General features: G+C 38.5%; 1 protein-coding gene across 1 annotated transcript in view; it reads left to right on the top strand.

Moving 5' to 3' along the window:
• tenm4 (teneurin transmembrane protein 4) overlaps positions 1-27,125 on the top strand; it is a 631,884-nt gene that overhangs the window by 399,337 nt on the left and 205,422 nt on the right. Inside the window, exons 5-8 of the mRNA XM_072263298.1 lie at positions 3,626-3,881; positions 5,001-5,096; positions 9,317-9,555; positions 25,933-26,103. Coding sequence (XP_072119399.1) covers positions 3,626-3,881; positions 5,001-5,096; positions 9,317-9,555; positions 25,933-26,103 — 762 coding nt within the window. The remainder of the gene's footprint in view (positions 1-3,625; positions 3,882-5,000; positions 5,097-9,316; positions 9,556-25,932; positions 26,104-27,125) is intronic.

The following is a 27,125-nucleotide window of genomic DNA, read 5'->3' as shown; positions in this document are numbered from 1 at the left end:
GACAGTCAAGTGATAATCACACAGACACAAACTATTGTTATATGTAAGAAGAAGCTCAATGGCTAATCATATTTGTGATTTCTCACCTGTCAAAAAGTAAAGAGGGTTTAGTATATGCCCTTTGATTTCTGGTACCAGTACAGTCATTTCAGCAGCAAATGAGAGAGAATAGGATAACATCCAAGACCGAGTAACAAGCAACTCCCCACCAAAAAAGAGAGATGAAGTACTATTTGATGCAATCATATTTCAATCTTTATATAACTATCAGTTGCTATTGAAGTAGTTATACGAGGGGTGATTGATAAGTTTGTGGCCTAAGGTAGACGGAGTCAATTTTAGAAAACCAAGCACATTTATTTTTCAACATAGTCCCCTCCTACATTTACACACTTAGTCCAGTGGTCGTGGAGCATACGGATCTTGGACCTGCAGAAAGTGTCCACAGCAGGGGTAATTGATAAGTTCGTGGCCTAAGGCAGAAGGAGATGAGTTATACAGCTCTTGTTACATGCACATGCAGTTCAACTCTTTGAGTAATTATTATTAACTCATCGCCTTCTACCTTAGGCCACGAACATATCAATCGCCCCTTGTATTCTGTAACACTGATGGTGCTCTGGTGACTGGTGCTGAATGAGGCCCAAACTTTGGTAACTTCAACTAAATTAGTTAAGCCTCACTTCACAAATACTTAATTCTTCTATTTATTAAATTTGGCACAGGATTTGTTGGGAAATACCAGCAGGTCTATAGCTAAACATAAAATTCTGCAGTTTTCATGCATAAGTGCCAGGAAGTTTGGAACTGCTGTGATTGCTTACACAATGAAAATCCCAGACTCCCAAACTGGTATTTGCCAGAGAATTTCCAATGATGCTCCAGTGCTGTGCGCCACGACCAGCAGAGCAGAATTTGATGGTTATTTCCCATCATTTGGAGAATCCACTCCTGTAATCTACACCAAACCAAACCAAACAAAAGGATACACCTCTGGTCATTTGAATGCAGAGAAATGGCTGCTGTGGATGAAGTACTAATTACTTTAAATTGTTTTAGTTAAATTAAGTTACTTTAATGTTTAAAGTGAATTCAAACTGTTTCTCGCACTTCGCAAAAATAAAGTAATTACAATTTTAATTAATTTATTTCATTATGCAGGTGATCCTGGCAATACCCAGATTGCATTCCCAGAAAAAAGCCTATACCACAAATTTCTATAATGCAAGGTTGCATTATCTTTGCAGGCATCAAGAATTGCAAGCCAAAAAGCATATATTTTATGCTATACTTTTCACATGAATGTTGTGAAAGCAAATTGAAATTTGGTATTATCAATTTATAAGTATTGACATCTGAGTGTTTTGATCATGAGCAACACTCAGCTTTGATAGCTTTGCTGATGATATGGGTTAATGAAAAGTGCTTTTCCCTTCGTATTGTAGGGAAAATTTTATTAGGTATGAACAGGTGCATACGGACAGCATTAAGTGCCAGCAGTTTTGCCATCGGCAGTTTTATTCTTATTATCTTCATCATTATTCCTGAGCTGTTTCCTTAGTAAAGAGCTTTTTTGACGCTTTCTTCCTTTTGTGTCACTTCCTTTGAAGAAACCTAATTGCAGCCCAAAACTGATGAGAAGCATCAATGATGTTTCACTTTTATCAGAACATGTGCATAAATTTATTCTTCTGTCAGAAATTTCTCTTTTAACCAACTGATGCCCATAATTAAGATTCCCGGATAGTTTGCACTGAAGTCAGTTATTGTGTTTTGTAATTACCTTGCAGCTGAATTTAACATAGTTGCATCCAATGGTTTCTGCTGTTTTTCTCATCATTTTAAATTACCATATTTCTTTTCTTCTATGTTCATTGGTGTTTTGTGCAATAAATAATGTCAAGACTTTGATAGCCATGACTTAAAAGCCATATTTTTCAAAATCTATTTCAAATCTAATTCCCTTATAAACAACTATTTCTTCAGTTTCACTGATGAAATACATCAAGGTTAGTGGCATCTGCCGGTGGCATTTAGAATATTTTATTTTTCTTTCCCATTTGAAACAGTTTTTAATGCAGAAGTCTCAGAAACTCATAAAAGAACCATCAACATTCAGTGGAAATGGTTTGGGTAACTACTATGGTTCTTCTATAGTATCATTTCCAGCTCCTACTACTGAAGAATATACAGAACAATGCAAAATCCTCAGGCACATACTGCATATACAGCCTCAGACTTTTGCACAGTACTGTATTTGTCAATGTGGAGCGGAGAATCTGGCGGGAGAAAAATATGTTGTGAATGGCGAGGGTGGAGTGCTGAGGGAGGGGTTCAGGACAGGTGGCAGAGAGGGCGTGCCAAGTGTGGAGGATGCCACGGGTGCAAACACACCCAGCCCTGTGACTGAGTGTGGTCATTTTCTGGTCACTTGATTACAAACCATCGGTTAGTTGATCTTTACAGAATGTTTCTGATGCTTCCCGCTCCCTCCCCTATCCAGCCCCCTTTACCCAACCACAATTCCCCTCTCCCTGCCCCCTCCCCACTCTCAGTCCACAATAGAGACTCATATCAGAATCAGGTTTAGCATCACTCACCCATGTCATGAATTGTTGCTTGGGTGGCAGCTGTTCAGTGTAATACATAAAATTACTACAGTACTGTGCAAACAGAAGTCTTAGGCACTCTGGCTACATAGATGTGCCTTAGACATTTGCACCGTAATGTACCTGACCCCATTCTCATTAACAGGTAATTCAGGACCAGAGGTGTTTTTCGCTCTATCAATCTTGGTTGATTGTTGACCATTGTGACTAGAGTCCATCCATCTCGGGCATGATGTGCTGCACCCCAAGTGTACAGGGAACACTAGAGAGGTGTTCCCATTCTCCACCTCAAGGGCTGCAACAATTTTCTCATGAGGCTTTTCTGCCCTAGTTTTCATACTGCTGCTTTGGAATCTGCATAACATTTATTAGGAATGCTGGAATTATTTGAAGATAAATGGACTCGTCAGTTTACTTATTACACATTTTTTCCTGTCATGATGCTGTGGGCATTGTAAATTATTAGATATATGATCATTCAGGCCTGTAATATAGCATTTCGCTACCTCTACTCTGTTTTCCTCATTTAACTCCTTGTCCTCTATCAACTTCCTCTTCTCCTCCCCAAGACAGAAATTGAGTTGGGAACTTGAATCATAGGATTAAATTGAATTGGTTTGTTATTGTCAGATGTTACCAAGATGCTGTGACATGCTTGAGTGCATGCTGTTCATACAGATCAAAGCATTACACGACAAGTTGAGGTGGAACAAGGTAAAACAGTACCTTAATGCAGAATAAGATGTAACTGCTACAGAGTGCAGTGCAGTGCGGGAAAGCAATAAAGTGCGATTAAAAGGTAGATTACGAGGAACAATGAATTTATTTGCAGCAGCAAATGTTGTCACATTTATTAGCAATCTAATAATTCTAATCTATTAATTGAGATATTTAAACAAAGATATTAACTTCAATTCTTTGTAGAAGTAAAAGTATTTACAGAGATTGTGGTGGCTGCAGGGTAATCGTTTTAGTATAAATACCTCTAATCATCTATCTGGTGTTGTTTCTTTCAGAAGCTTCGACCAACGTTTCTCAGAATCACTCAATGCTCAGAACACCCCCTCCTCCAACATCGCATCCCCATTCGCTAAACCAGCCGCACGCCTCTTCAGTGAACTCATTGAATAGGGGGAACTTCACCCCACATAGTAATCCCAGCCCTAGTCCAGCTGATCTCCCACCCCCTCCAGAGCCGCCTCCCAGCATACAGGAACCTGTCCACATGCAGGACAACTGGCTACTTAATAGTAACATCCCCTTGGAGACCAGGTGAGCTTCTTCATCAATAACTTATCTGAACTGCTGGGGTAGTTTACCATCGATATTGTGTAAAACCTCATAATGAAAATATGTAAACAACATGAAATTTTTCTATATCATGTTTCTTACAGTTTGTTTAAATTACAATATTTAAAAAGCAGAATATGATTGTTTTTAATTGATACTTTACACAGACATAATGACCTGGAGTTTCTGCTAGGTGTGGTCAGAATAATGCTTAAGGAATATGCTAGATGGACATCATACTGGTTTTGTAAAGTTTCCCTACAAACTCATTAGCATAAAACCTTCCATAATAGTTGCATGAGCAACCTTATCAATAGTAATTGATAATTGATTAGAACATGGTTTATTGACCCTGAAAATGACAACCCATTGGACTGATTTAAATTGAAAATGTGTTCAAATAATTTCTGCATCTAAAAGATCAGCCTCACAATCAGTGGTCTGAATTTGAACTCAATTAAATGGATATTAAAATAAATTAAAATAATTATCACTGCAGCCTCAAAAATGGACCTGAGTGAGACTTCAATTAATTGCTAGCTGCATCCAACTATCGTTAATGATGGATAAATGTGACCCTGATGGTCTTTATGCCTGCAGTTCAGGTCGGAGTGTGATATATGGCCCCATACAGACAGAATCAGTGATAACCCATTATGAAGACCTCATGAGGTGATCACATTTGTAAACAGGGTTGAAGCTGTGTGAAAGTAGGCAAAAACTCCAGCAGAAATGGTAATGTTTTGTTTAATTCCAAATTCAGCAATATTTTTTCATTTCTTTCATTGATTTTTGCATATCTTGGACAGAAACCATCGCAGAAACTCCAGGTAAATGATGGTGGGTTCAGGGTTCATTCATGTAATGTAATTTTATCTGCACCATTTTACATTATACCTTAAAACTATAAAAATGCTGATTTGAATATCATAATTTAAATAAGACATCAGTAATTTCTCTGCCACTTCTATTCCTATCATAGCACTGATGTCTGCTTTTATGTTTTCAGCCATTTTGTTGTTTTTGATTTTTGCTGTCTCCATTCACAACTTTATTCATATGCAGCTCATTGGCTTCATTCATTTTTCCATCTGAATGTAGAAATGTAGCAAAGCAGACATTCCTAGAGAGTTTGCAGGACAACCTAATTGAGATGGACGTATTTACTCCTGCTCGACATGAAGGTTACAATGATGGGTAGGTGATGTTTCTTGCTGGGTGTGATGACTTCTGTGCTCAGTTCTTCCTGTCTTACAAAGACCAACTTCAAGTTTTGTAGAGTAATCTCTCTGTTAGCCAATGAAAAAGGTTGCTGCAACCTTAGGTCATTACTTCATTGAAAGCAAAAGCTTTTGTGATTTTAGTATTTTATCATGTCAAATCTAATATCTAAAATCAGTCTTCTCTGAGTAATAATTAAATTTGTTCAGAGAATTTCCATATTTTACAGATTTATTATGATTAGTTGCATTCAGAGAATGTCTAAGTTTTACAGATTTATTCATTGTCGTTTCTGCAACTGCAGCAAGGAATTGAAATTGTGGGTATTAGTTTTTACTCTGGAACTGCTCTGGACTGATAACTACCTTAATATATTTCTAATTATAAATTTGAGAACATCACTACAAAAAAAATTAATCAATTTGTCCTAATCATAATATTACTTCTGCTAAATATTATTCCGGTTAATTTTATAACCCAATTTTGCTGACATTATCTATTTCCCATGACTACATTTGAAGTGTTCCAAAAATACAAATTGCAATCGGACTAAGCTCCAGTGAAACAGAAATGCAGTAAGGCAAACCTTGGTGTGATCCGGTTCAATCCCCTTTGTTGACATTGAAGTCATTTTTTTTGGAACTATTGTTGTAGTTAGCTTACACTGAATACTAGCTTTCATATTTGCATAAAATGTCTAAAAGAGGCTCATAAAATTCCTGAAACTAATGAAACTGCAGATTGGATGGCAGTTGTAAAGCACTCAAGCTTTACCCCTGTGGTTTTATGACATTTTCTGAGCCCCTAGACTAAGTTATGGCTTTTTTTTAAGTGTGCATTATTCTCTATTTCCTTACCAGTTTATTGAAATCTGCTGCAGGATTTCTTGTCTCTTTTACAGTCACTTACCACTGATTATATATTCCAAATTTCAGATTTTTTTCAATAGCTGTTTTCATAAAAACTGCTATTTGTTAATAAGCTACCCTTTGAATGCACTTCCATTTGCTTGTAACTTCACTCTTAATTCATTTTACATGGGAGAATGCATACAGCTTTCATTGTACTTCTGGTCCACTCATTTGCCACTAATTGAAATTTTACATCTGAAAGCTACTATTTGCATTTAGTCATTTTATTAATACAATAGTGTTGTGTTAACTTTGAAGCTGAAGCAGTGATTTATGCTGTAATACTCACACTTCACTTTTTGATGCCACCCTGCTGTAATCAACCGATACATATTCTAACCAGACAATTATTTTTTCATTTGAATATGTTCCAAACCACCAATTTTCTTCTTTGTATATTTGCAGAAGAGTCTGCCATCTGAATTTGATCCCTAATACATACCAATTTTATGTAAATTTTAAAATATTGAAAGTATAGGAACATCCTCCATAGAAATAAAATAACAGTTCCTTCTATATGTTGTATTAGAGTGTTCAGTATCACTTTTACAACAACCGTTAGTTGTTGTCAGATAATAAATACTTGCCTTGCTGTAGCATATATGAATGAGTAAAAGAGAAATACTTCATCAGTGGTAGTTCTTTTTCCTATCAGATGATCTTGCCCTGAGGGGTAAGGAAGGCTATGGTCCAGGTGCAGTTCAATGGGACTAGGCAGAATAATAGTTTAGCATGGACTAGATGGGCCAAAGGACCTGTTTCTGTGCTGTTGTGCTCTATGACTCTAAGGTAAGGAGTAAGTTGTAGAAACCTCTCCCAATCATTAGCCTGTTCTAGTGCACTTCAGAAGTTTCCATGGAGAGGTCTTGCAACAGCCAACTAGGTGCCAGGAGTGCAAAATTAGACAACTGTTATCACTTGCTAAAGGAAATACCTGAGCAATGGCGATAATAAGACAGATTTCTTTAAACAGAAATTGAGCAGAATACCATGGATGCAGGAGATCTAAAATAGGAACAGACATTGCTGGGAAAAAAGAGCTAACATTTCAGGTGAATGAATTTGAGTAATAACTGAGAATGTTTAGAGATAGAACACACTTTAAGTTGTGTAAAAATGGAAGAGGGAGGACAGGACTAAAAGAAGAATGTGTGAATGGATAGACGCCTAAAGACGAAATGACTGTAGGATTGATAGTGCCAGGCAAAAAAGGACTGGGTGAGGTGCATGTGTAGAATGATTATCTAAAATTGCCCAAGCAATTTGAAAGGAATACTGCAAATCAGGAATTGCCGATTTTGGTATTGTGCCCAGAATGTGCCAAGTTGAAAGAGTTTGGTCTGTTACTAAAGGCAACCACTGAGTGTTCCCTGATGTTTGAAATGTTTTGCCAAGCCACTTAAAGCTCGATTTTGCATTACTTAATATGGTTATTTGGTCATTGTACTTTTCCTCCTGAAAAGGGAAAAATTCAGATTAGTTCACCTTACTGTGAAAACAGTGCCGATCAGATATTCCCTCACAGAGATATAGATTCTGACTCAGGACGAGGTCACCAGGGAACTCTGTATTTTAGATATTTTTCTTGCACCTATATTAAAAAAAAAGTTACTCTTGGTTAGTCATTCGATGTCTTTCGTTTATGGAATCTGAAAATTGAAGTCGGTTTCACCACTCTTAAAGCAAACATTAATTTGACACCAATTCCAGTGGAACCACAAATAATCATTTTGGGGAACATCTTTCTTTGGCTTGATTACTAAAGTTAATAAAGTGATGTTAAAGAACTGCACTGCACTCTGTCTTCAGTAAAAACATGAAGGGAAAAAATTCTATTGTGCTTCACTCCTGAGAAAAAATGTTTTCTTAATATTTTGTGGCTGTAAGCATCTAGGACCTTGAAGAATGCCATCACTTGTATATTTTAATGGACACTGATCAAAGAGAACCTCACACGACATCAGTTAAAAGGGTCTCTGCTATACCCACTCAGCAATTAATACATTGATACTCTTTTATGTTCCATTAGATGCAAATAGATCTATTTCCCCTCATAGGAAAGAATATGCAACTTGATTTAAAGCACCTCTTACAAGACTTGTGCTTTATTTTTCATTATTGGTTGGTTTGTTATGGTAAGAAAAGCCTTTGCAATAACTTAACACCTTTAATGGGCAACATTTTACACAGAAGAGGCAGTTGACAATCTGCTGCCTATTGTGTAACTGGGCTGGATCCTGTTGGCTAATGCCTACAGTTCCAAATGCAAATCTGTCAGTGGATTCCACATGGAATCCAGCACCAAAACCTCATCTTCCCGACAATTCCCAGTGTTAAGTTGCAGAATTGCCTTGGGATCTGAGAGTGACATTAGTTTACATGAAGGTGGTAAAGTAGAAAATATTTGTTATTAAATTTTATCTCCTTAAAATGATATGTTGATTTAGCTTTTCTAATTATTGTTTTAATTTACTTTTTTCCCACTTTTTTACATTTCTTAATTAATTACATTATTTTTATTAAGAGCTACTGAATACAAAAGACACTGAGAAACCATAAAAATCACTTGCAGTCTTCACAGTACCTCTGGCTTTTCCACCTGTCAAAACTTTCATCTGTGTTTTGGGAATAGTGCCAGATCACTAGCTGCTGCTGCTGCTTCTGAGCTCACATTACTTGCATTCAGGAAATTATGAGGCCAACAAAATTGTCCCTCATCGTCCAAAATGAGTAAGTACATGACTACAGGCAACAATCCCACATAAGATCTAGCTACAGCATTTGTTAAAATGTGACTCAGATGCAAAAATAGTTAATTCTTTATGCATGGCTTTGAGACATTCTGAAAACATGAAAGTCATTAGGTGGGTTGAATTTGAGATGATTTCATTTATAAAATGCAATTTACTGCTTATCAAATTAATATTAAGCCACTGAATGTAATCACCCTTACGATAGAAAATACCCAAAAGGTTTCACTAAATGACAGCAAAATTGGGTTTATGCAGATCCAAGTAGTGATGAACTAATACTTTCAACTTCAGTCGTTGTTGAAAAATATACTTTAGAATAAAACTCAGAAGCTAAATCATGTAATTGTTTTACTGTGTAATGTAATCCAGACCTATGTCATTACATGTTGTATATCTGTTGGAAATCTCCTATTATTTTAAATGTGACTAAAAGAACAAGTTAGAGTAATTAAACAGGGCAACAGAGTGACAGTGAGCAATCATGGTCAGGATCCCTGCAGCCTCTGATAAGTAATCTGTCTTTATTTGTTAGGCACTTCTTATTTAAACCTGGAACTGGATCCTCTCCACTTTTTTGTACAACTGGACCTGGTTACCCCCTCACTTCGAGCACTGTGTACTCTCCGCCACCTCGACCCTTACCCCGCAGCACATTCACAAAGTCTGTCTTCAGTCTGAAAAAGCCCTACAAGTACTGTAACTGGAAATGTACAGCCTTGAGCGCCATCATCATTTCTGTAACACTAGTGATTCTACTCGCCTACTTCATTGGTAAGTTCTTTGTAAATATACTATTCCTGACCAATTCATCTTTCAGGGAAGAGCTGCAGAAAAACTGTGGGAGACACTCTGACTCTGCGTGCAGGTGTCTCCTTCAAGGCGTGATTAGCCAATCCTTTGCTTTTGAGTATGTGATCACCTTGAGCTTTTCTCTAATGTAATTCTACTTGTATATTTTAAAATAAATGCAATAACAGCTCTGTGCAGAAGTGTTAGGCACCCTAGATTTTTTTATATGGTTTCGGATGATATGGCCTCCACAGATCTCAACGTCATTGAGCCTGTCAGGGATTACCTGGAGGGACAGCAGCAAGTGAGACAGCCAAAGTCTGCAGAAGAACTGTGGCAAGTTCTCCAAGATGCTTGGACAACTTACCAGCTGTTTTACCTTCTAAATCTGCACGTCAGTGTACCTAGGAGAATTAATGCAGTTTTAAAGGCAAAGAGTGGTCACGCCAAATACTGATTAATTTAGTTTTTACTGTTTATTGCTCTTTATAATGATTTTTTGCCATTTAGAAACTTATCATTTCATTACTTTTGAGAGTATCTTGGCTTTTCAGAATATTTTCAGACTTTTGCACAGTATGGTCTGCAATTTGCTCCCCCTTTTTATTATTACAATTGGAAAACGAAAATTGGAATGGGGGATTTGACTGTTTTAATCTTTTGCATATCAGTGTAAAGATTGATAACAGACAAGAACACCTCATTTTGCACAGCAAGTCAGCACACCATATTAAATTTCTCTTGTCTGAGTTCAACCAAATAGCAATTGGGATGCTATAACTGACTATATAGCGTCCCCCACCCCAAGTTGGTGAAAGGAAAATCTGTGATCATCTCATCTTCAAAAAGTTTGTGCTGCTGGACGAAGTTTATAAGTCATAAGAGAAGTGCTGTGATGATGATCATAATTGAACAGCTTGTTACACTCATTTTGTAGTCTCCCTCATGAAGAAAGACTGGGTAAGGTATTGGCGGGCTCACTGTATTGTTCAACTCAGCCCTCCAGCAGATGAAGAAAGTAGATTGAAGATATTTCCTTAATAAAACATTTTGTTGAGAAATGTGGAATATCAGTAAAAGGACACTAAGGCTGCCTGTGATTGCCACATGATGAAAGATAAACAGCATCTTTTTATCAGTTAGTCATTAATTACAACATTGACTCATAACAATGTTATATTAATATGGATTTTGCTTGCTATGATTCTAAAAATTAGAGCACTTCCCCTCTAAAGTTAGAAAAATTGCAAAAGAGTCTAAAACCTTCTAAAGTAAACTAGTATCTTTTTACCTTTGATTTGAAGCTACCCAAGAAACTGACATAATCATCTTGTTTAAGTTGAAAACTGAAGTGCAACTTTTCAAACTTGAGTTTGATTAATCAGGACTCGGAATCCTTTGTTATCCTAAGTGTAAGCTGCTCCAACATACCTCTGCTCAGTTGCCTCATTCCGGGTAATGCCAAAGTTATCCAAAATTTTGCTGTATTATCACCATGCCAACACTTCAGCATTGCCCTTTACCTTGCTAACCTTCACCAGCTCCTCGTTAGATAGTATCTCAGTTTTAAAATGCCAACCCTTGTTTTCAAACTTCTCACATTCTCATGCCTCCCTCTCACTTTTTCCCATGTCATAATCTCCGAAATATCTCTAATTCCAAGCTCTTTCTGAACCCCAACTTTAACCTCATTTCCACTGATTAGTTCTTCAGCTGACAAGGCATTAAACTGGAATTCTGCCCCTATGCTTCTTCCTCTCAGTGCTCCTCAGCCTTTTACGATGCTTCCTAACACTAAGGTCTTTGCCCATGCTTTTGGACAAACTTCTCCTTGTGCGACTTCGCATAATACTTTTTGTCACTGATGATCTCGTTAAGGGCCGGAGGTAATCATTAATTATTCTCCATATATGGAAATAGTTGGCGATTTTAAAAATAGGCAAAGTCACAAGTTATACGGTATATCAATATCCAGCTAAATCGGATCCAAGCGAATTTTCTTTTGAAAGCAAGTAATCTGAGAAGTAACTTAACCCAGGGGTCTAAGCAGGATTATCATTGGAAAGGTGCCAACAATTTTAGCAAGATAATTACTGGGACATTAAAACTATTAAATTATTAAACTAAAATTAATCTTTCTGTTCTCCTGCAGACATATTTAAAATGAGTTTTCAAAACCAGGGCCAATGACATGATAAAATAATTAATTACAATTTCTTAAAAGAAAACACTATGAAGTGCACTATTTTAAGTGTCGGGTGTGAGTGAGCAAATGCAACTAATTTAAAAAAGATAACTTCATTTATAAGAACCTGCTTAAATTGCAGAATGAACTTCAACATATGATGCAGATAAATTGTGAATAAGCCAGACAAAATTACATAAAAGTAACTTTAACTTTTCATTTGGGAATTTATTTTTAAGTTAATGGATATATATTCATTTTGGGCAGTAGTGGGGAGGAATAGACTTTATACTTTTTAATCCCATTTGACAGCTTGTGTTGTGGCTCCTGCTGAGAGCCAGTCAGGATGAGAGAATGCACAGCTAAATGCCAGCCTGGTGCAGCCAAGCATAAAGGTCCCATCATATAGGCGAGTCACTATGTGTATCTCTGTGTGAGAGAGAGAGAGCGTGTGCAACAGAGAGTCGGTGTATATGTGTGCTAACAGAGTCTGTGCAGGTGGTAAGAGGGGGCGAGGGGGTCTATGTGTGAGAGAGTGAATGTGTCGGTGCTTGTCTGTTTATAAGAGATATAAAAGCAAAATCATCCTTGAAACAGTAAGTAGATTGGGCATCATCTGAGGAAAGGAATGGAGTATTAAGTTTTCAAGTCCAATCTCCTCATCAGAATTGGTTAAGAGAGAATATTTAGTTGAAGTGTGGGGTAGTAATGGATAGGACTAAAAGAATATCTCTGATAGGGTGAGGTCAGAACTTTAATGGAAATAAATTGTGGAAGACATCCAGGAAAAATACAGAGAAACATAAAAATAATGAATTTCAGGACTAAGGGACATGGCCAGAAAGTCAAGCTGTGCTAATGGACTTAGTAAAACTGATCTTGTATCAGGAATACATAAATTGCACCAGAAATGGGAAAATACATGAAGCTGTGTGAGGAAAAAATGTCAATGTGTCAATGTGTGAGAGTCAGTGTGGGGAGTGAATGTCAGTGAGTGAGAGAATACTGATTGGTTAGTTAGTGTGTGTGAGAAAGAGTCTCGGTAAGCTGGTATGTGAGAGAGTGTGTCGGTAGGTCAGTGCAAGGCTAGAAATTGACACTGGTGTCAAAAAATATGGCTGCAGTAACTGCAGTTTCCACAAATCATGATAGATTTGAGAGAGAAAATTCATTATGTTTTTAATTATGTGGGAATTTCTATTTTGTACACATTTTTAAAAATAATTATGGGCTGCCGGCGACGGTGATGGAGGCAGATACGATAGGGTCTTTCAAGAGACTCCTGGACAGGTACATGGAGCTCAGAAAAATAGAAGGCTATGGGTAAGCTTAGGTAATTTCTACGGTAAGGACAAGTTCGGCACAGCTTAGTGGGCAGAAGGGCTTGCATTGTGCTGTAGGTTTTTAAAAAATTACAATAATTTCAATTATTTAGAAGAAAAGGTCATCAACTAGCATTTGTCCCTTTGGCTCACCACGTCTGTAAATTGTATCTCCTTCCCGCTAAGTACTCCAGTCGTAAAACCATCAACATAGAGTGGACTGCATGTTTCCATTCTTCAGCCCTTTGTTGCCTCCACCATCTACTCCTCCATCAGCTTGTCACTATTTCCACTCTCCCCTCCTCTGTCTGCCTATCACCCCTCCTCACCTGGATCCACCTGTTGCTTTCCTTCGCTGATTTCACCCCTTCACTTCAGCATGTAAAATTGGCTGTTTCTCCTCTATATTTCAGACCCTGTTGTTATGTACCCTGTAACTGGGTTGCCAAACCAGCAGAAATGGATCACTCAGTTGGAGTCTGGATTACTAGAACTAAGAAAGTTTTATTACAGAAACAAGCAACACAGTACTCTAATCAAAAGGATAATGAATGCAACAGTTCAGCAATGATAAACATACATGTACACAGAATTCAGATAACAGGATCAATCAAGCTCTATCGTTGTCTAGGGGTAAATGACCAGTTTCAAAGTGACGCAAAGTTCAGTTCAATTTAGTTCAGTTCAGTTCACAGTAATCGCTGCCGTGGCGATGGACAGTGGGGGGAAGGAGAGAGAGAGCAAAAACGAATGAATATTCAAAACGGCTTCCACACAGACCTTTGCAGTCAGCTTTCGGGCGAGTCCTTTGTGATGTCATCTGAGGTCACCGACCGTGACCCCTCCATTTCCAGATACGATCGTTTCTCTGCGGTGAACCTGGCGCCCAGGCAAGGGTGGACACACACCAGGTTCCCGCCGATCGTGCCTTTCCACCCTGAGCGTCTATGGCTTGATCCCGCGACCAGCCGTCCAAAAGCTTCCCACCGACTTGTGAGAGGCGCACCGCTTCCAGGGTCTCGTTACCTCGGCTGTCGTGTGTGTCCTGCCTTAGCGAACCTGTCCCTTTTTAGCCCCCTGCTGGGGTATCGCCTGTCCATCACTTCAAACAGTTCAGGCTTCAAAGGGGGAGCCGATCTTAACAGCTCTCCTTCCCCTTCATTAACATCTCCAAATGCTGCTGCATTGTTTTCCTTATCTCTCTCTCTCCTGAAGACAGGTGGCAGACCAACTACTGATCCCACTGGTGCCAGCACAGGACAGCTACATCTTAATCTATGTGTATTCTTGTCACACTATGAAGAGTCTCAATCTGAAACAGAATGTCCATTTCCCTCCACAGGTGCTGCCTAACCTGCTGAGTTCCTCCAGCTTCTTGCAACACACATCAAAGTTGCTGGTGAACGCAGCAGGCAAGGCAGCATCTCTAGGAAGAGGTACAGTCGAAGTTTCAGGCCGAGACCCTTCGTCAGGACTCTTCGTAAGGAAGAGTTAGTAAGAGATTTGAAAGTGGGAGGGGGAGGGGGAGATCCAAAATGATAGGAGAAGACAGGAGGGGGAGGGATGGAGCCAAGGGCTGGACAGGTGATTGGCAAAAGGGATATGAGAGGATCGTGGGACAGGAGGCCCAGGGAGAAGGAAAGGGGGGATGGGGGGGCACCCAAAGGATGGGCAAGGGGTATAGTCATAGGGACAGAGGGAGAAAAAGGAGAGTGAGAGAAAGAATGTGTGTATAAAAATAAATAACAGATGGGTACAAGGGGAAGGTGGGGCATTAGCGGAAGTTAGTGAAATCAACGTTCATGCCATCAGGTTGGAGGCTACCTAGACGGAATATGAGGTGTTGTTCCTCCAACCTGAGTGTGGCTTCATCTTTACAGTAGAGGAGGCCGTGGATAGACATGTCAGAATGGGAGTGGGACGTGGAATTAAAATGTGTGACCACTGGGAGATCCTGCTTTCTCTGGCGGACAGAGCGTAGGTGTTCAGCAAAACGGTCTCCCAGTCTGCGTCGGGTCTCGCCAATATATAGAAGGCCACATCGGGAGCACCGGACGCAGTATATCACCCCAGTCGACTCACAGGTGAAGTGTCGCCTCACCTGGAAGGACTGTTTGGGGCCCTGAATGGTGGTAAGGGAGGAAGTGTAAGGGCATGTGTAGCACTTGTTCTGCTTACAAGGATAAGTGCCAGGAGGGAGATGAGTGGGGAGGGATGGGGGGGACGAATGGACAAGGGAGTCGTGTAGGGAGCCATCCCTGTGGAAAGCGGGGGGGGGGGGAGGGAAAGATGTGCTTAGTGGTTAGATTGATGTGTGTTGCTTGAATTTCCAGCATCTGCAGAATTCCTGTTGTTTGCGTCCTCCAGCTTCTTGTTTTTTTTGCTCCAGATTCCAGCATCTGCTGCCTCTTGTGTCTCCCTCCTAACCTGTAGATTTTATATGCCTTTTCAGCACTCACGAATAAATTGACACCTTTGGATCTGATTATCCATTCTCATTACTGCTACTTCTGCATTTTCAAACCACTTTCACGCTGCCTATCATTATAGCACAAATGTCTGTTGATTAATAATGAAGCATCATTGCCTGCATCTTCAGTGAGAGAAAAATGTTAATCACAGTCCATGTGAAGTGCATCTAAGAATAGTCCTCTGCTCAGACTGAAGGGAATGGAAAAGACCCTAGCAATAGAAATAAGTTAACCCATTAACTGGTGGTGGCAGAGGTGTTCTTAGTGGATCAATAGCAGACCTAAATTTCCAATGCAAAGTTTTAAAAGTCTTCATAAAGGACTGCAAGTATTCTATATTTCCTGCATTTCCACTGTCAGAACAGCAATAGAGTTCCTCAGTCCTTCACTGCCACTCTGCAAGCCTCCATCTTCATCACATTATTCTCCGTAATTTCCACTATCTCTAACCGAATCCTACCAATAAGCATATCTTCCCCCTCCCTCCCCACTCCAGTTTCTATAGGGATTGCTCCCTATGGGACTGCTACCCGTCCCCCCCCATTGATCACTCATCCCTGCAAGTGTGACAGGTGGTAGACGTGTCCACCACTCTGCTCTCACCATCATTCGGAGCCCCAACCTGTCCTTCCAAGTAAGCAATACTTCACCTGTGAGTCTGTGGGGGTCCTCTATTGTATCCAGTTTTCCCAATGTGACCTCCTCTACATCAGTGAGACGTAGTGCGGATTGGGAGACCGCTTTGTTGAGCACCTTCTGCTGCAAAAAGCAGGCTATCCCGGTGGTCATCCATTTTAATTCTACTTCCCATTCTCATTCTGACTTGTCTGTCCATGGCTTCCTCTGCCGCCATGTTTCAGCCAATCTCAGGTTGGAGGAACAACACCTCATATTCTGCCCGGGTAGCGTCCAACCCGATGGCATGAACATTGATTTCTCCAACTTCCAGTCCTCTTTCTCCCCCCCCACCTCCTTTTCTCTTTTTCAGTTCCTCATTCTCTTCTCCTCACCTGCCCATTACCTCCCTCTGGTTCCCCTCCTCCTTCCCTTTCTTCCATGGTCCACTGTCTCCTCCTATCAGATTCTAACTTCTTCCCTTTATCTCTCCCACCTATCCCCTTCCAGCTTTTTACTTTGTCCCCTCCCCCCACCCACCCAGTCTCACCTGTCACCTGTCAGCTTGTGCACCCCCCCTCCCCCACCTTATTCTGGCTTCTGCTCCCCTTCCTTCCCAGTCCTGATTGAGGGTCTCTGCTGGAAACATCAACTGTTTATTCCCCTCCATAGATGCTGCCTGGCTTACTGAATTCCTCTAGTGCTTTGTGTGTATTGCTCCAAGATTTCGAACACCTGCAGGACATTCTGTGTTTATGACTGCCGGTATCGTTAGTTTACTGTTTGAAATACTTAATTTTCCTGGCATGGTTGAGTAGAAGCATTCTGAAGCCAACATGTTCAATATCATTATTAGCTGAAGTGAATACTGGAGTTAAAATATAGATCTGTCCTCAAAAGACGTCTGTGGTCAGGCTTCAAGTGTAAGGATGTCTACTAACAGTATTGCTGCAAGATAGTGTTGCAATAAAAAAAATCCTCCATGATTGAATTATGCTTTTGTAAAATAAACCCATGAGCACATGAAACTGCAAGTAGTTTGATTGTTGTTTGTTTATTGAGATACATCGCGGAATAGGCCCTTCTGGCCCTTAGAGCCGCAATGCCCAGCAACTCCCGATTTAACTCTAACCTAATCATGGGACAATTTACAATGATCAATTAACCTCCCAACTGGTACACGTCTGGACTGTGGGAGGAAATTTACATGGTCATGGGGAGACCGTACAAACTCCTTACAGACAGCAGTGGTCTGCAAAGCGTTGTGCTAAACACTGTCCTACCACGCCGCCAAAATAAACTTAACAAATAAAGGAGCTGCTAACGTTTTTTTATTAGATTATGAAAAGCTTCATGAATAGTATGTGAAAGAATTCAAATGACAGTAAATGCTTCATGATGAAAATTTAAGCTGATTTAATGAACTTAACAGTTTTGTAGAGTAGTTTGTGAAATATTAATTGATTTTTCATTTAGATATCCATTGTATTCCACTGCATCTTTTAAAAATGCTTTGAATAAACATACTAAACCAGCAAAATCATACCAATGTTGACATAAACTTAACTGTTTTAAACCTTTAAAAAGCTCCTGTGATAGGTGTGGTAGCCCTACTCCCAATCCCCTATAACTGATTCTGAGGGATCAGATTTGTCAGGAGGACAGGAAATGCAGCTGAGTTAAGGGGACATTCCACTTCCCCTGTATGTGTGGATGGATAATTCTCACATTCATCCCTTCCACATCGGCATGGCGGAGATGGTAAATTAGTGATAATATCACTCATAGTTCAAGGGCCTTGACTGATGATTCAGTTACAGGCTGGCAGCATCCGCACAGAAGCTAAGAAATTGAAATAAATAGCTAATTTCTTTAATGGTGGCCATGAAATTGCCAATGAAATCCACATCTCACAAATGATCGTTCACTATCCATGTGAAGTAAATTTGAAGCAAATAAAAAGCAACCAAGAATCAAATTAACACTTTGCTTTCTAAAATCTATCACTTGCATCCTTTATCACCGATGGCAGGCAACATCTTTTAGTAGTTTTTCTGTTAATATTCCTCTTGTATTCCACTTTATAAAAATGCTGCTTATCAGAATCAAACTGTTTGCTCCATTGCCTTTATAACTTGTGATCAGCACATCACTTATGCAGATTTGCAAAGCACTGCATAGTCCTTCATCTCCCGAAGCCCTAAGAACTTTACCAAACATTCTGAATCATTGTAGTGCACATTTTATGGTGTGTTGTGTGGCCTCTATAAGTTTTGACTTATCACAGCTATGTATTGATCTGAACTGAATTTAGTTTCAGCAACAGTCCTGTGTTCATTCCAGTCTGTATCATGCTATTGTTTGGTGCATTTGTCGTGGTAGTAGCAAGATGAAGGTGGGGTAGAGGGGTGAGTGGTTGTGGAGCATGCAAAGTATACCTAAGAATGGAAAAGCCCAGAAAAAAATGCTGGATAAGAGTGGTGGTTCATTATTAAGCACCCCCATCGTCCAGGCCATGCTCTCTTCTCTCTACTGCCATCAGGAAAGTGGTACAGAAACCTCAGGACCTGTATCACCAGGTTCAGGAACAATTATTACTCGTCAACATCAGGTTCTTGAACCAGAGGGGTTAACTTCACTCAACTTCACTCGCCCCATCACTGAACTGTTCCTGCTGAACTGGATTCACTTCCAAGGACTCTTCATATCATGTTCTCGAAATTTGTTGCTCATTTATTTATTTCTTATATTATTTATTTCTTTTCTTTTTCTTCTTGTATTTACTCAGTTTGCTGTTTTTTGTTTTGTCCTCTTGAGTGTGGTCTTTCATTGATTCTATTGTGTTTCTTGTATTTACTGTGATTACCCACAAGAAAAGGAATCCCAGGGTTGTACGTGGTGACATATACAGAATGCACTTTGAAAATAAGTTTACTTTGAACTTTGGATACAGCCCAGTCCATCACAGGAAAAACCCTCCCCAACTTTGAGCACATCGACAATAGCACTGCTACAAGAAACAGTATGCGTCATCAAGGACTCCACCACCTAGGCCTTGCTGTCTTCTTGCTGTTACCATCAGGAAGGAAGTATGGGAGCCTTAGCTCCCATACCAGCAGGTTCAGGATGCTTTATTACCCGTCAACCATCAAGCCCCTGAACGAGCGGAGATAACCACTCAGTACTGAACTGATCACTGAACACAATCTGTGGACAGACTTGCAAGGACTTGACAACCCATGTTCTCAGCTTTATTTATTTATTTTGTATTTGCGCTGCTCATCTTCTTTTGCACATTGTTGTCTATCGGTCTTTGGTAGTTTTTTCCATTGATTCTATTGTATTCTTTCTTCTACTGTGAATATTTACTTACTGCCCATTACACCGCTGGCATTTAGGGCAGCAACAAAGGCACTCCATCTCTGTCTGTCCATGCCGTCGCACACAGATAGAGAAGGATTCTTCGTTGCTGTTTCTGTAACAATTTTTTTTTTGGACCATTCAGGGTTGTTAGCCCAGAGCTGAACCCCGAGGACAGTTGGCCCACTCTTAGTCTGGCCTCTACCCTTTGACCTATTTGGCATTGTTTACCATACCGCGAGCCAAACCACAAGGCCCTCACTCTAGCCACAGCTCTCAGGGTCATTGTGGCTGCAAGCCTCCAAACCCTACAACAAAGTTGTGATGACCTGGAAACTTTTGAGTCTTGCCAGTCAAGTTTGTTAGTTTCAAGCAATCTTCAAAGCAGCCTAGGAAAGTGTGAGTTTCCAATTGCAAACTGAAGATGCAAATATTTGCAGTGAACCTGGGAATATGGGCCAAAACAAAATTAAATTAAAATTAATTGAGCATTGAAAACCCAATTTTACAAGATAATATTACAACTATCAATAAATAATGACATATCAATAATTACCATAACCAATGTTTTTAAATCTTATTTTATTTGTGACCATTAACAACTGTCAAATATGTCATATATGAACAGTTCTGGGAACTTCTGAAATATTTTCCCAAATTATTGATTTCATGAAGAACATGTCAAGTGTGCAATTCTCTGCATCATCAGGCTAGTAACTCTAGTAAACCACCTCCAGCAAATGTGATGTTTTCAGTCTGTGCCAAACCACTGTGAGAGGATTCTAGCCAGATGCCTTCGCAAAGATAATCAGTACAAAATTATAGCTGCTTCAGCACTCACGGATTGATGAATGCATATAAAATTTGCATATTAAATGTGGAATATTTCTGGAAGTATTGACCTGCAGTATGAAGTATAAGGTAAAGATGCATATATATGTATATCAGAAACAGCAAGTAGTTTTAAATTAATATTGGGCATATTAACATGCTGCTTGAAGTATGCATCATTAAACATTAAGCCCAATGTATACATTTCATCACAAATTTTCAGATATTCACTATCTATTTCACATCTTTTATATTAAGTACTTAACACACCATTTTTTACCTGTATAGTTATTCTGTGAAGACAATTGCTTAAGATGTAAGCAAAATAAGATATGTAATGTTCGCCTTTACCTTACCCAAATAAAAGAAGTGAGCCAGATTTGACCATTTATTTACTAAAATAATCTGTATACTATCATGATTAAGTGGGTTGACACAGGTCAGAGACAGAACCAGGAGTTAACATTGTCAACAGATGTACTTTTATTGTCAATTTCATTGTATTATTTCATTTTTCTATGAATAAAGGTATCCTTTAATGTTGCCAGCTACATAATCCATCGTACTGAAATATAAAGCACCTATTTTATGATTTCAGTTATTAAATGGTTAAGTCAGAATCAATTCTCACTTCTACCCCGCTTTTCCTGCTTGCTGGCTGAGAAAACAAATTACTAGTTTTTTCTATGTACTAGATCGATGCAATAATCTTGAAGTATGATGCATGGCTAACACCCTTATATATTAAACTCATAGTAGTGTGCTTTTTCTCTTTGTACATATCATGCTTTGAATCACACGTTGCTATATAATGTTCATGTTCTGTCAGATTGTCTCCTAAGATGATAATGAAACTAAACCTAATTATTAAAGCTATTAGTGTACTCTGAGCCAACCTAACTTGAATGTTTTTATGCTTGCTGGATTAGCATATCGCACGCAGTCAACTGCAAAAAGACAGTTCATGTTACATCGGTGTGATCCAAAAGGAGTAGCATGCCAATCATTGATGTAATTTTCCTATAGCTGCCTGAACAGATATGACAACAAAAGGCTGATTGTGGTGTTCACTATTAAAAACATATCACAATACATTTTCTCCATCTAAGTGCTACCTTTGCATAATTTGGACACAATAGTTTGTTTGTCATTGTGCACTTTCAAGATGAAATGCAATTCAAATTAGCCTGTGCTAAGATATATTACCCTTTTCTGCTACATAGAATATTGCACAGGATCATTTGTTCATTTCTGCTACATGGAATATTGCACAGGATCTTTTGTTCATTAATAAATTAAAGCCAAGATCTTTAACACATTTACCACCAGCAAACAATGAAACTTCTTTTAATCTTAAATTTAATTTCATATGTTATAATTGTTTGGAAATTTATTATTGTACTCTGGTTAAACCAAGTCAGTAACCTTGTTGGAAGAAACCTGATGTGAATTACTATATTTTGGTGTGACGTGTTTTTGGGGTTTACACTTCACTTGCTACCTCTCACCTTCTTGTCTCTCAGCAATCAGTCATGGTATTCTAATCTTGAGCACTCTTTCTCTTTCTCATTCCATCAGTCTGTCCCAAAGGACCTTTTTCCATTGACCTTGTGAATTATCATTTTGTTGGTCTTCGTTTTGCCTTAACACTTTTTTTTCTGCTGAGTGCAGTAGTTGTCCTGCCTATCCAGCTGTGTGATGAATTAGCAAGGTGATAGGGCTAACAAAAGAACAATAGATTCCCTTAAGTCAGAACAGATTGGTGTCTAACGTACTATTTTAAAATTAGAAATAAGATTCATGTAGCTCTGTTCCCTCATGCACTGAAAAATAACTCTTTCCCCTTGAGCTGCTAACTTTTGATTAACAGTCACATTGTTGCTTGCAATATTGGGAGTAACACCACAGCAAACTACTACCTTCCTTCAAATATTCACCAAGTCAGGCAGTATCAGTGGAAAGATAAACAGAATCAATGTTTCAAGTCAAGGGCTCTCCATCTGAACCACAGCAGTGAATTCTAACGAAGGGTCAGAAACATTAACATTGTTTTGTTTTCCATAAACGTCACTTGATATGCTATTATCAGCACTTTTTTAAAATTTTAGATTTCCAGAATCAACATTTTTAATTCTTTATGCTGCCATGAGTTTAGTTGGTGACCTGATGCCAAAAGTATCATAATACAATTAAAGAAAATGAATTAATAAACTATGAGGTGAAAAATATTTTTTTGTAGGCTAATACAGGCATTTGGACTTGTGTAGGGCTAAACTGAGTGAAAATGGAAATCTCTAAGAGGGTGCACTGTAAAATATTAATGCAGATAGTTACCTTGAGGTTGCTAGGAGTTTGCAGTATTTGCTCTTCCCTGGGCATGAGCTTATTACATGTGATGCCACAAATAATCTGTGCCCTACACAGCCAGTTACCCAGTCAGCTTGCAGTGCCATGAGCTTCGGATGCATCTGACTTTCCTTTGTGAGCTACCTTACTAACTGCCTTCCAGAAGTATATATTTAAAATCATTTTTCCTTTTGCAAAAGTTTGATTATTCTTATCAACATAATCTGCAGTTTACATTCCCATGTGCCCTTTTAAAGCAGGTGAAAATGTTACATGTTCCATCATAATGTCTTTAATTATAGTACCAATAATTTCCCACCCACAGTTGTTCAATTGATCAGTATATTTCACTCATTTTCCATATTCTCAATTGGTAGAGTGACATCCACTGTTTCCCATAGAAAGGAACTATGCCTTTAGAGCCCTTTATAAATTTGAAGTTGGAATGCCTGTATTTTATTCCCAATTTTCCTTTATAATGATTGAACTTAAACCATCGTCTTGAATTTGTCATACTTTTGTGCCATAATTTTCCTCGTCAATTACTTTGCTTCCATTAACTTTCTGTGATTCATGATTAGTTTACTTGAGATATTTTCCCCAGTGTGCCATTCATTAGTTTTACCATAAATACTAATGCAACATGATTATTCTGCAGAATCTCTCGTATTTATTCAAAATGTTGACCATTTCTTATTTCAATTTACAATATCCTCTTTATTAGTTTCTGAGGCTGCATATTACTATTGACTACCTTTTTCCCCTAATATTATGGTAAAATTTTGTACCTAATTTTTAATATTATAAATTTCCATTCATATTTTGTATTTCTATCTCTGTTTTGTTGCATTTTGGTGTTCTTTCCATGGTTGTCATTTAACATGGAGACCATTTGCTTCTTAGAAGTATGAAGTTGGGTGAGGGTCTCCTTTTGGTCTTCTGTCATTTCACTCATGAATACATTTGCCCATTGTACCCTGAGCTGTTTCATGTATAGTATTCAAGTCAGTTTATCCAACTTGAGAATCTTAAACTCCATTGAAGTTAATTATATTCAATTTGCCAATATACAAAATGATCATGCACAACAGTAACAGGAGGAAATCTGCAGATGCTGGAATTTCAAGCAACACACACAAAAACTGCTGGTGAACGCAGCAGGCCAGGCAGCATCTATAGGAAGAGGTACAGTTGACGTTTTGGGCTGAAACCCTTCGTCAGGACTAATTGAAAGAAAGGATAGTAAGTATAGATGCTGCCTGGCCTGTTGTGTTCGCCAGCACTTTTTGTGTGACTTGATGCACAACAATATTTTAATTACTTTGCTAAACCCAGTATAGCATTCCTAAGTTTTGGTTCTATCAAATATGTTTAATTATGTGACCACTCAGAAATTTAACACTGGTTAGTACCATTAAATGTGCTATATTAAAAACAAAGAAACAAAATACAATAAATTGACATCCTATCTGGTCTGGCTAGTCCAACTCATAAGGTGTTCACACGGTCCATTTTTTTACATACTTGACTGACTTTTGTTCTGTCATCCCTCATCATTGAAATGACTTCATCCTTAATCATTTGGGCTATTTCACCTGCTCTGTCATTTCTCATCTTTCCTGGAAACCCACTAATTTGATAAATTCAGTTCCTTGTCCTGACTGTCTTGCAGTCATATCATACCCTTCAAGCTGAATTTGTGTCACCTATTACTTTTTTAAGAAACATTTTTATACACTTCTATACAAAGAAACATTTATTTGTGAAACAGATCTTAATCTATCCCCTCTGCTCATTTTTATTTTCTGCATTTGGTGTTATAATTTCCATCTAAGGAAGAGAGAATATTTCTAGAGAGAAAGATTATTGTTCCTGGGTGGTTTCTGCACAGCATACTTTCAGGAGCCGAATAGCTCGTAACCAGCATTAAGTTATTAAATGTATAATTCATCTCATAAAACCAGAGCCAAATTTATGCAGCAATCATGGTAATAACTAGGAGCCAAACCATCAGCAACAACTCCTGATCTCATGCCCTCTCTGATTCCATAGGAAGAGTATTGAATATCGTCCGAACCAAAGGTGAATTCCTAAATTTATTATTGGGCTTGGAAACACTGGACTGTGATGAATAAAGTGAAAGTTAACTTCTCCCATGTAACAAAAAAAATCTTTAATTAGCTACTGCTCAAGGTTAAGTTCTTGGAAAGTAATATTTTGTTTTAATTCAGAGACTCAAAAAATAATACTGAAAATAACTTTGGCAGCCTTATGATTGATGATAGTTAAGTACAAAAAAGCCGGAACAAGACCTGTTCCAAAATTAAATAGTTGCTAACATTTCCACTATAACAATGAGAACAAATAACATTTAACAAGATCATGTTAGCCTATTTACTTCTGTTTTCTAGGGCATTCATTTTAATACGTATTTTTAAATGATTATACACCAAACATGGATGTCATCCTATGAGCCCCCACGCAAAAAGATTTGTCCATTTCCTAATTACTGCTTTTATGCATCAGTGTTACAGACAATGTCCTAACAATAATCCCACTGAACCAATGCAGCAGGCTACTTCTGGTTATTCCATAACTGTACAAACCTGCAATAGGAAAGCGCAGTTAAATACTCCCAGTTAATGGCCAATTTTGTGATGTGGTTTACTTTGCAGTTCGTTCACTGCCACTGCAGATATATAGATTGCAAAATTTGACTTTGGACTGCAAAATGAGCCAAGCTAACTAACTCTTAGTCTTTCTGCTTATTTCCTGATGTACCCAATATTGCTATCTGTTACCAAACACCTAGGGTTCCTGTTGCATTTAAAAATGTGCTTGTAAAATATGCATGTCCTCTCGAAAAAGAGAAATTGATTGTGCCAGATGCACAACAGTATTGTCAGATTATGTAAAGAATAAAGGAAGACATCATCATCAAGGAGATGCTACTCATATTAATAGTGTTATAAGTATGAAGTAACATGATACAGGGATTTTAACCTTTGTCAGCCTCTGTTAGACTAACTTTAATAGTAAAACTCTGCACATTTCCAGTTCCCTGAAATTTTTGGAGACAACTGGAGTATATAGAGTTGCAGACAGCACAATACTTAAAACTAGAAAAGCCCCAAGCCACCTCACTGCACTGTACATCGGTGCCTAATTTATCCAGAACTCCTGCAGTGATCCAGCCAGAAAAAGATGACTTTTCTCATTGCTATCACAGCCATGCACCTGTTTGGCCTAAACTGGCACCTGCAGCCAATGGAAGGGCAGATGTACCAGATCGGTGAGAACAAAGCCAGCAGTTGGCCAGTGCCAACGGACGTCACATTGTCTCCCTCTGGTGGCACAGGTTTAGACTTGCCTGAAAGGAAATTCAAAGGAACCAGAGAAGGTATGGTCTACTCTAAGCATAATCCATAATATGAACCTGCTCTTTGAATCTTCAGTATTTAACATTCAAGGCTTTGTTTGTTGGTTATATTTTAAAACTTTACATGCAATGTTTCCTTTTAGTATTTTTCTGCCTTATTATTGTTGCATAATTTGAAAATGTTTCACAGATTCTCAACATCTTTCTTGCAAACTTCTATCACATTAATGTATTCAGCAAAAAATGTGCTTTAATGGAGCATAGTTATTTTATGACCATGAAATACTCATCAAGAGAGCTGCTTTAAGAACATTATACACAGTTCCAGACAGACAGTCAGATATAACTTTTACATTAATGCCATATTCGTGTATTTATTTAGATGTAAAATCCGTTCAAAATCACTGAAATTCTAAATATAATGCTTGTTTGGGACTGAGTTGGATACCACTCAATTAATTCTTACATTCTGATATTATTATAATCCAGGATGCCACATCCTGAATCCAGAGGACTGTGCAACAAAGAATTTTTGATTTGCAATTCAAAATATTTTGATATGAGTTTTTTTTGTCCTTAGACATGTTTAAAATAATGTTCATTTCTGAAATGTCAGTGTTTCTTAAGGATTAAATACAGCTTTCATATATGTATTTGCAATACAACTTGTGGAAAGGGACTGCAGTTCAAAAGCACATCGTTCTCGGTATACTGATTTAGGATGTCTTGAAGTTGTACAAGGAGTGTGCAAGCTCTTAAATCATTTTAGATATTGAGTAGTTAGTGTGTTTTGTTTTGAAAAGCTCCATAACACCAGCAATGAACTGGGTTGGTGGTGGAGGTTTATGTGAAGCACCCAGCAGTGATATTTGGCTGGATCTTCCTGAGGCTGGACCAGCACCAAAAGGTCGCAGCCCACAGTCCCCAAAGCCCACACACACACTTCGATGATCACCGAAGGTCAATTTCACTGATCCTCAGTACTCCAGGAATCAGCACTATGGTCCTCGCTTGGCATATCGAATGACCTCTCTTCTGTTATG

This window comes from Mobula birostris, chromosome 7, assembly GCF_030028105.1.
Source record: "Mobula birostris isolate sMobBir1 chromosome 7, sMobBir1.hap1, whole genome shotgun sequence".
NCBI lineage: Eukaryota > Metazoa > Chordata > Chondrichthyes > Myliobatiformes > Myliobatidae > Mobula > Mobula birostris.
This window is presented reverse-complemented; position numbering and strand designations above follow the sequence as displayed.